Source organism: Puntigrus tetrazona, chromosome 22 (genome assembly GCF_018831695.1).
Source record: "Puntigrus tetrazona isolate hp1 chromosome 22, ASM1883169v1, whole genome shotgun sequence".
Classification (NCBI taxonomy): Eukaryota; Metazoa; Chordata; class Actinopteri; order Cypriniformes; family Cyprinidae; genus Puntigrus; species Puntigrus tetrazona.
In genome coordinates this window covers 621,629-631,628 of record NC_056720.1, presented here as the reverse complement: position 1 = coordinate 631,628, position 10,000 = coordinate 621,629, and the positions used below count along the sequence as shown (strand labels likewise).

Genomic DNA, 10,000 nt, shown 5'->3' with positions numbered 1-10,000 from the left:
GTTAATGCTAGTATTACCTCAGTAATAAAACCCATCATTTACTTTCAGCACTTGAATACTTTTCAAATCAAACACTTCTGTACTTTTACTTTAAGAGGACCTATGATGCAAATATGAGTTTTATAAGGTGTCTGAACATCGCTGACCACAGTGTGTGAAAACAACTACAACTGCTCATTATTTTACATCTCCAATAAATCATCAGATTCCCCGCCTCTTCACGTCACTGAAGGGAAGGCCCCGCCCACATGTGACGGAAGCAGTAAAGATACAGGACACTGAGCTAAAGAAGTGTGTTTCTGGATGCTGCTGAGGATTCTGGGTTAGTAAACACCAGACATATCACGAAAATCCCACTTTTCCAGGTTTAAGTGCTGAGTAACCCAGCGGAAGATGAAGAGGAAATGACATCACTTCCTTTGACAAGTACGTTCTAAACGACCGCATGATGCTCAAGTCTTCCCTCACAAGGGGTTAGGGATGATCACTTTGATTTGTTACAGCCCTGACACACACATCTACAATAATCGTGATTTATGTACCTTCACGGATAAAACCGACGTTTTTTGTAGCTCGTGTGTTTTAAACGTGAACGAGAACGCTGTCTGTACGCTCCACAATCACAACTGTAAACTAATACGCGTGATTTCAACGCGATAAACATAATAATCAGAATCAAAACGTGTTTTAATCGGGTACGAGCTGTGATGACGCGGCGCTCTTCTGAAAAAAGGGGCGGGGAGGAAAAGCTCGTTTGCATTTAAAGAAACAGGCACCAAAATCAGAGCGTTTCTACTTCTACTCTGACACTTTGTAAGGGGTATAATATATCTGCTTAAATATTTTATGATTTAAATAATTGTAAGCTTTTCATTAAGTTCAATCTCCCTGCACTTCCTTTGTGTTTTTGGGAATCCTTGGTGTAATACAATCTTTAATGCACGTCATATTGTAAATTACAATAAATTGAACAAGTTTTTTTTCCACTCTTTGCACTTTTGGATCCATTATGGTAAAAGACAATGCTATTTAAAGGAATGTGATAAACGAGTTAAATCTCCCCAGCTCTACATGTATATATTATATATATATATTAATAGTGTCAGGATACAGAGAGCACACAAGTAGCACTTCTTCAGCACGTCACCTTTATTTACACAGAGCTTTATACAGTGCAGATGTTGAGGAGAGCAGTAAAGGACTCTCTTCAGGAGGATCTCAGTATCTCTGACAGTCCCACGTCACACACAGGAGAAAGGATACAACACTTAACACAGTACACCCCGATATGGAAAAAATGCAATTCACGAATGGTATTTAAGTTATTTAAATGTGTATGTTTTGCACACGCTTTATTTTTATGACTGTTTTCTTCTCTCTCTCTCTCCATGATTTGATCGCAGTTTGGATTTTCTGGCTCTTTCCCTTTCATGCTTTTTTTTCTTTGTCTTCTTATGTCTTACTTTCCGTGGTTTATTGTCATAATACGGCATCCTGGGGTTCTTATATGCAGTCTTTTTCAGTTTGTAAAAAAGGTTTTTGGCCTGGTCAGACAGGTGTGCGCTAATGTCAAGAACGAGAGAGTTTTTTATGGGCCTATATTTGCGTGTTGTATTTTTGCTGCTTTCCGAGGGACGGCCCTCACTGATGAAGACGATCATGATATATCTTCTGGCTGTTCTTCCCAGAAACCTGTAGACTTTTTTAAACGCTTGGATATCTTTCTGGTTCATCTCTAACGGGGTCACCCAGAGGATCACGTGTGGACCGGGACGACACACTTCTAGAGAGTCCTTGAGGCTTTCATCACAGTACAGCTGTGGTTGAGAAGAGAACCCAGCGTGTCTCAGGATCATCTCTTCCACAGTGTTCTTGTGGCTCTCTGTCCGGCTCAGAACAAGGATCCTCAGACGCCTCGTCACGGCAGACACCGAGAAACACATCCAGTCTTTAAGATCTTTTAAAAACATGCAAGAAATATTTGCACAAGGCAGCGCTATTAAACACAAAGGGTTCGTATCTGCTCTTCAGCTTCCAAACAAGAAACCAGCAAGAAGAACATAGAAAATCATCTAAACATGATTTTTGAAGCAAAAAGGTTTTGTGAAAATGTTATTCATTAATGATTAAAAAGAGAAATGCATCTGCCATTTGGGCAAAAAAATAGACAGATTCAAGAATGTTTAGATAAAAAATATTCATGTTTTTAACAATTTAGGTATTCTTTCAGGTTCTTTACAATTCACTAGAAATAATATTTTTTAAATGACATTGCTAGCAAAATAAAATTTCTCAGTTGGCTTCTCCGTCTTTACCTTTTTTATCATGAGCTCCGCCACGCTCCTGAAAAAGTGTGTCATTTAATACAAGTGTTTCTGAATAATTGTGACTGAACTGTATTTCTTGTAAACGCTGAGTCAGTTCGTATCACATCACCTCTGCTCTGCTGGTTTCTGCTTCACTTTTCATCTGGGCCTCTTCCACGTCCTCCACCCGTTCAACTGATGAAGCTAGAAAAGAAGAAACCAGACATCAGAAGAAACTCACCTCATAGAAAACCGTCTGAAATCACTCTCAAGAGCACTGGATGTTTTCAACCCTCTACATGATTTTAGTTGTGCTACGACCCATGTGTGCTTCAACAACTGGCACCGGGAAACACAGAGAAAGAGCATTAATATTTGTCAAAAAGACTTACCACTATGTCCTTCAGAGCACTTCCTGCTGCCAGCTGGAGACGCTGTCCCTGACTCACATAACGCTAGCTCTGTTAGCTCCATTAGCTTTGTTGGCTCTGTTAGCGGCGTTAGTGCCATTGGCTCCGTTGGTTCTGTTAGCTCTGTTAGCACTGTTGACTCTGTTATCTTTATTAGCACCGTTAGCTTTGTTGGCTCTATTGGCTCTGTTAGCGCCATTGGATCTGTTGGCTCTTTTAGCGCTTTTGGCTCTGTTAGCTCCATTGGTTCTGTTAGCTTTGTTGGCTCTGTTGGCTCCGTTAGCGCCATTGGTTCTGTTGTCTCTGTTAGCGCCGTTGGCTCTGTTGGCTTTGTTAGCACTGTTAGCTTTGTTGGCTCTATTGGCTCAGTTAGCGCCATTGACTCTGTTGGATATGTTAGCTTTGTAAGCTCCGTTAGCTTTGTTGGCTCTATTGTCTTCGTTAGCGCCATTGGCTCCGTTGGCTCTGTTAGCTTTGTAAGCACTGTTTGCTTTGTTGGCTCTGTTGGCTCCGTAAGCGCCGTTGGCTCTGTTAGCTCTGTTGGCTTCGTTAGCGCCATTGGCTCTGTTGGCTCTGTTAGCGCCGTTGACTCTGTTAGCACTGTTAGCTTTGTTGACTCTGTTGGCTCTGTTAGCGCCATTGGCTCTGTTGTCTCTGTTAGCGCCGTTGGCTCTGTTGGCTTTGTTAGCACTGTTAGCTTTGTTGGCTCTATTGGCACCGTTAGCACCATTGACTCCGTTGGCTCTGTTAGCTTTGTAAGCTCCGTTAGCTTTGTTGGCTCTATTGTCTCTGTTAGCGCCATTGGTTCCGTTGGCTCTGTTAGCTTTGTAAGCACCGTTTGCTTTGTTAGCTCTGTTAGCTTCATTAGCTGTCCAGTTCTGGGATCTGTGGAATCAGCTTGAGACCTCAGGGTGTCCTTCCTCGTCTCATAACCTGCAGGACTGTACGCTGTAAAGAACACAAACTAGTTGCCCATGCTAAATCTTCACAGAGAGTTGTACACAGTCCCCCTTTGCTTTAGGTGTTCTGTAGCTGGATGCATGAATCCACAACACTCCAGAAATCTGAGCTCTGAAGGATGGATTAGTGCCAGATGTATGACGCATTCACTTTTTCTCTAAACTAGCTTTCTGAAAGAGCTTTTTGGCACTCTGTAAGGCTAATGTTGCTGAAGTTAGCATTGTCTGTCTGTTTTCACTGATGCTGATAATCGTTTCGGTTGATAACTACCTTACAGAGTCATACCTAGTTTCCCTAGCCTTATCACAGTTTTCCTAGTCTGTTTTCCCTGTGTTTTGATTCTTCTCTGTGCACCTTGTATTCTCTCGTCTTACCATCATACCTTGCTGGATTATGTTCGCTTGCTTGTTTCTATCTTTCTCTCTATACACCTGTCTGCTGTTAACCGACTCCATCTCTTAATTAAAGTCACGCATCTCGTTAGTCACGTTACAGAGGTCCTTTGTACTGGCAGGCTCTACTAAAATAATTTATGCCGCCTGCATCCTACCACATGTTTTAATGACTGTTCATTAGCACTCTTTTAGACTCTGTTGAACACACAAGAATCTCAGAATAAGTGCCAAATTGTGAATGTACTCACTTTTCTGGTACAACAGCAAGTAGGCTTCTCTAGACCTACATCAAAAGATTAAAAACTACAGTTACTTATATTCAGTGATTTGTCGCGTAATTAAGAGTTGTTTGACATTACTCGCTCTTACCCTTTCAGTTTGCTCTCATTGGTCTGAAGGAAATCACAAAGCACAGTTAATACAAAGCCTCCAAAATGAAACGTTCGGTGTAGTAGTAAGCCGTTACCTCTGTGACCCGACTGTCGTCGAAACAGAACCACTTGTTGTCTTCAGGAGCGAGGATGTCGGCGGTGTAGTGACCTCCGTAACGGCTCCCCCTGTGGTTGACCACGGCATAGAGCCAGTACTCCTGCTTCTGAAACAACACCAGCAGGCCTTCACCGGCGCTCACACGCAGGACTGCAGCCCAGAACAGGGTTTATTGGGCTTACCTGAAGACGTAACTGAAGCGGTACGTCCATGGGGCAGTGGTTTTTCACAAACCTGTTCGAACAGTAGTCATACACAAACCTCTTCAGGTGCAAAGCCAGAACCGCTGGATACTCGCTGATTTCACAACTCTGCGTAAAACAAGAAAACCAAGATAACACAATCTGAATCCAGTCCAGAAGCATAGCTAGGCGGTCGCACTTTAGCTTATTCATAGATAGAAAGGTACTTGTTAAGTTTAGTATTGTGTAGGATGCACTGTAGAATATAGTAATAAACAGCCAATAAGTTATTAATAGGAATGCTAGTTAGAAACTAGTTAATAGTGAGAACTGCTCTCTATACTAAAGTGTTACTAATTAGGCTTTTAAACTTTGAAATAAAAGCAAAAATCCATTTTACCCATATTGTGTCACTCTTCTCATCGCACTCTTCACAGTACATCTGGTCGTCTCCAACTAATTTTGTAGAAGCAAAATACGATTCAACTCCATTTTCCTGAAATCAGAACAGAAAGGTTTGTGACGAGCCGCACACAAGCCTCTTTCTACGCTTAATTATGCCGTTGAGTAAAATATAAAGCAATTGCAGCTTTTTCGTGCAATTATGACTTTTCTAGGATAAAAGAAGTAGACTTTATAACTTCCAGTTCTAAGAAGAGAAGTCAGAACTGAGATTTATTTTTCGTCTCAGCGGCTTTCATTTAGGCTACACAGTGAAGCTCCCTTACTAGTGTGTACGGCCCATCTCTGGTGTTCAGAGAGATCTGGATCGATTTGAAGTCACTGTCATCATAGGACTCGTGATTTCTTGAACATCTTCTGAGATTCCTCATAGTTCCTCTAAAGACCTGTTACAGTTAAAAGAGTCACACACACTTAACAAGCAAACACTTGGGTATTTTTCAGCATTGTTGCACGTTGAAGGAAAAGGAAAAGTTACCTCGGCCAAATTAAAGCCTACTTTCTCTAGGATGTCTAGGAAGTATTCCACAGCGTCCTGCTGCTCATAGACTGAAACGAAACAGAAAATACAACACACGTCATACACACAAACAGTGCGGCTTCCTTAAATGATCCTCATTGTAAACATACCTCTCTCTATACCAAGGGCCTGGATCACTCCTTTGGTTGAGACGCTCGGGGCGTCTGGGTCCTGATGGCTCAGCTCCTCAAATAGTTTCTTTAATGCTGACTCTAATCTCTCACTTGTGCTCCTGGGAGCTCTAAAAAATAAATCAAGTGCTCAGTACAAGCCACTAACAACTGAGATGAAGTAAAAAAACATGAAGATAAAACCAACCGCAGCACTCTGTCTCTGAACTCTTGGGTCATGAAGAGCACCTGCAAGGCTGCGTTCAGAAAACAGGTCGCCCCTTGATTGAGCAAACCTCTGTACGGAGCTAAAGACAATAATATTAACAGCAGTCATCATTTCACTGCACTTTCATGTTCACATCAACATTTAAAGGGCTTGGTTTCATATTTAAAATACCTTTTTTACATCTCTCTGATGTTTTGAGAAAGTATCCCGACTCACAAGGATCTTGGTTTGTTGGTCTTTCGTTGAGATGGCGAGGGACAGATGATCCTTCGCCCGGATCCTTTATGTTCATCTTTTTAATGTCCGTCTCCACCTGATTTACTGCAAAGTTCATTCCAGTTCAAACACAACCTCTCAGTGACACATTTAGATTTCATTATTGTCAAAGCGAATCTAATATGCATGCAAAAAAGATCATGCCATGTCTTTCCCAGCCAGTATTACGGTCTTTTATTTTTCTCATGCAGAATATCTGAAAAGCCCATCTGTTTCACTGATGTAGTGAAGTGTTTGGTGTGAGTTCACCTGAGGCCTGCGGAGCGCTGGAGTCGGCGCTGGACGTTTGAGACGGAGCCTCGCTGAAGGAGACACTGCTGTCGTTAGTCATTTACATCTAGTCTACATAATGTCTAAGAAGATGAATAACTGCATCAAAAAGGCCTTTCTCAAAAAGCTGCAGAGATCTTCAAATAATCAAAGGTATGGGTTATAAAATTCAAGAAATAATCAGCGTGGCACTTGTGTACTCATGATTTCGATGTGTGTGGTGAATTATATAAGACACTTACTGCTTTAGAACAGCTGGTTCTACTTTGGTCTTCATTTCATCTACAGAGCAAGAATAACATCACTTTCAACACAGTACTCAGCAACCATCATCACTGGGGCAGCCGAGGCCTGTGTGTGTGTGTGTGTGTGTGTGTGTGTGTGTGTGTGTGTGTGTGTGTGTGTGTGTGTGTGTGTGTGTGTGTGTGTGTGTGTGTGTGTGTGTGTGTGTGTGTGTGTGTGTGTGTGTGTGAGTGTGTGTGTGTCTTCACTTTCACTTTCAGACACAAATGTTTCATTCTTACACTGTTCTATCTACATTTTGTTAGTAGCCTACATTGTTTTAGTACGGAAACCATTTTTAAAAAATAACAATAAAAAAGTATTGCGGTAAATGTGCATGCGTGTGTGTTTAGCTGTATATAAAGACTGTGATGGGAAAGGATGACAATGGGCAAGTTTACTGCGTGTAAATATTACGCCACGTACAAACAGAAAATCGTGCTATTAATACGAAGAAATGTTCGCTGACGTGGATATGATACGCGCGCGTTTAACGTGAATACTCCGCAGTGCTCGCGTGCATATAATACTCATCTACACCTCAACACCAATCATACTCATTGTGTGTGCGCGTTAAATGACTTCTGCGTGTAAATAGTACGCCAATTCACAACATAAACTCGTGCTACTGATACACAGTCATCAGATCAGGTTGTCTAAAAAGATAATCACAACGCATCGAGAACAACACTAAAACACAAATCTCAATAAACGAATAAACAACGATACAAATACTGATTATTTGAGTAAAGAGACTCACCTTCATCAGGAGATCCTCAAAGTGAAACCAGAAATCCAGTTGGGGTTAGAGTGGTTGAAACAGGTGGTGTTTATGAGCTGAAGTCCTCTCCAGAACACACAGATGAAACCAAAGCTTCAGTCACACCTCCCGCGAACAGACCTAGCTTTCACTTCTGCGGAAACGCGTCGAGAAAAATACATAGAAAACGGCTATAGTGTGCTGACCCAGAATATACACCTATAATATTAAAAAGACTGTTTATTGTGTTCTCCAAAGAGATATGTCGCAGCCTCAAACAGAAGAACTGACTGCAGCAAGGACCGACCAGAATATTAGTGGAAATCATATCGAAACTAGCTCAAGAAACATCTCTCACCAACACGACATTCTTTTATTAAACATGACTGGTATAAATCTTACTGGAACTGGATTATCATTAGGATTATTGGTCACCTGTTGGTGGCTTGTTAATAAATCGTAATGTAATATGTCCCAAAACACACTACAGGAAGGCATTTTTAATGATTGAAGGATTATGTTTATAATGTTTGTAATGGCATTAGTAGAAGATACCATTAGAAGTTCTGTGATGGTTTCTATTTCTGTATTACGCCTGAAAATTTACTTATTTTTTTGTGTGTGTGTGTGTGTGTGTGTGTGTGTGTGTGTGTGTGTGAGTGAAATGAATGACACATTAGATTTTTCTTCCTCCCATAAAAACCAAACATTTATTTAATGCCATATATACAAAAAGGTGAAAACCGCGCAAGATCAGCTAGAAAAGAAAGAAAACACCATCTTCACTGTATAGGTCACCCCAACATGTTCTCATCTACTTCACTTGTTAAAGGTATTCAGGTCACGCTTCTCAGGTGTGTCTTTGATTGTAAAACAGAACAGATGATCAACACTGTGCAGCGTTTCCTCGTTCAAGATAAAACCCCAGATTTAGGTGTGTCTGCTGATAGACAAGTGTTTACATTAAAAACCGTCTTCCAGCAGTTATAAGGTTTCTTCATTCACGGAGTCTATATTTTGTTGAAGATATGTAAGAGATGAGTATAAAGCAGCCTTGTTCCCGAAGAACTCTGGTTTATCTTCCACCCGGCAAACGAAGTATGATGCAGATGGTGGATTTATCCTTGATCCCGTGGTCAGAGAACTTGTCGGAGTCATTTAGTTGTTTGCTGGTGTAGAGCAGTCTTAATGCAGACGGGTCTGTGAGAATCAACCAACAGTTACACCTCAGCTCGAGCACAGAACACTTCACGATCCAAACCTATGTCTAACTCGTGTGTTGATATAGTTTTCGTGTACCTGAAGCCTCCTGGGGTAGTTTCTCGGCAAGTTTTTCTTTAAATGCCGCCACCGTCGTGTTATTGAAGTCTTCCTCCGAATTGGCGACGTCTATAGTTTTCTTCTCTCCTTGCATTCCGACCACAAACACTTGATAGATTCTCCCCATGTCTCACCGTCCTTCTGGCCGCATGTGAGGGAAACACTGTTGAAGCGGACAGCTGGATCGTCAAAGTGAAAGATCTGACAGGATTAGACGTGAAGGATGACCTCAAACATCCAAAGTGCACCTGGTTTCCAGGAAAAGTGTGATTTCTCTGAAGTGCTCGAGAAAAAGAAAGTGAAACGTTTGCGTTAAATTGTTTAGCAAAACATCCGCGGGTCTGAGTGACGCTTTCGCTTTCTTGTTTTCCGAACCGAAAGCGAACGCTTCATTGGTTCGCTTCACAGGTCCATATCGGTCCACTTTCCAACTTTTCTCTTTCAGAGTAACTCCAGACGAACTGAACAAGGAGCCCTCGTCACCATGCAGCTTGAAAACCAAAGCAGCGGAGAGTACGACGTGAATGACGCGACGCTGAGGTTCGTCAGGCGGAGAGACGACATAAGTAAGTGAACCCCAATATGGGTGAATAAATCGGGTTGAAACGAGAAATGGTGTAATCGCTGTGTCTGGCTCTCAGCTTTAGACGATGACCTCAGTATTCTGAGAGCAGAGATGTCTTGTGGTCATGCGGTGTCCCCAGAATCTCTGACCGCTTGGTGTCGCAGTCTGCTGGACCAGGTGGGCCACACGTTCTCTAGCTATATATAAATGTGCATGTGTACTAACTAGGGATCATGAAACGAGAAAACAAAATGATCATATGACATATAGGAGGTTGTATTATAAAAACATCCTGCGAGTTTCAATGCTGCTTAGTCTAAAATTGAAGGCGGTCTGCCGATGGGAACCACTTTATGGACGATACAGTCCTCGGTTCTGACGAGGGGGTTAAAACAAGTCACAAAAAACCTATTCTAAATCATGTCTTTTCCTGAACTTGTCTTGAAAGCTGTGTTTCATAAGCG

At 41.8% G+C, this 10,000-nt stretch overlaps 2 protein-coding genes across 6 annotated transcripts in view; one reads left to right on the top strand and one right to left on the bottom strand.

The window, feature by feature from the left end:
- Positions 1-1,128: 1,128 nt before the first annotated feature.
- On the bottom strand, positions 1,129-7,877 carry LOC122327913 (ubiquitin carboxyl-terminal hydrolase 21-like). Of its 5 annotated transcripts, none has more exons than XM_043223593.1 (17): positions 7,652-7,877; positions 6,852-6,891; positions 6,589-6,653; positions 6,235-6,384; positions 6,043-6,142; positions 5,835-5,965; positions 5,683-5,753; positions 5,471-5,590; positions 5,143-5,238; positions 4,743-4,871; positions 4,538-4,663; positions 4,441-4,463; positions 4,320-4,354; positions 2,699-3,664; positions 2,437-2,510; positions 2,316-2,343; positions 1,129-1,957 (listed from the first exon to the last, which is right to left on the bottom strand). In XM_043223593.1, the coding sequence occupies exons 2-17, from the start codon at positions 6,884-6,886 to the stop codon at positions 1,359-1,361; spliced, it is 2,748 nt and encodes a 915-aa protein (XP_043079528.1). In that variant the 5' UTR covers positions 6,887-6,891; positions 7,652-7,877; the 3' UTR covers positions 1,129-1,358. The 5 variants fall into 5 exon arrangements, with proteins under 5 accessions (XP_043079528.1, XP_043079527.1, XP_043079529.1 ...); XM_043223592.1 differs by having other exon boundaries at positions 4,538-4,666; positions 7,652-7,870; XM_043223594.1 differs by having other exon boundaries at positions 4,538-4,666; positions 6,589-6,641; positions 7,652-7,866.
- Positions 7,878-9,401: 1,524 nt separating this feature from the next.
- wu:fj30f06 (E3 ubiquitin-protein ligase dbl4) overlaps positions 9,402-10,000 on the top strand; it is a 1,939-nt gene continuing 1,340 nt past the window's right edge. Inside the window, exons 1-2 of the mRNA XM_043223704.1 lie at positions 9,402-9,537; positions 9,613-9,713. Of these exons, the coding sequence (XP_043079639.1) occupies positions 9,456-9,537; positions 9,613-9,713 (183 nt within the window). The 5' untranslated portion in view covers positions 9,402-9,455. The remainder of the gene's footprint in view (positions 9,538-9,612; positions 9,714-10,000) is intronic.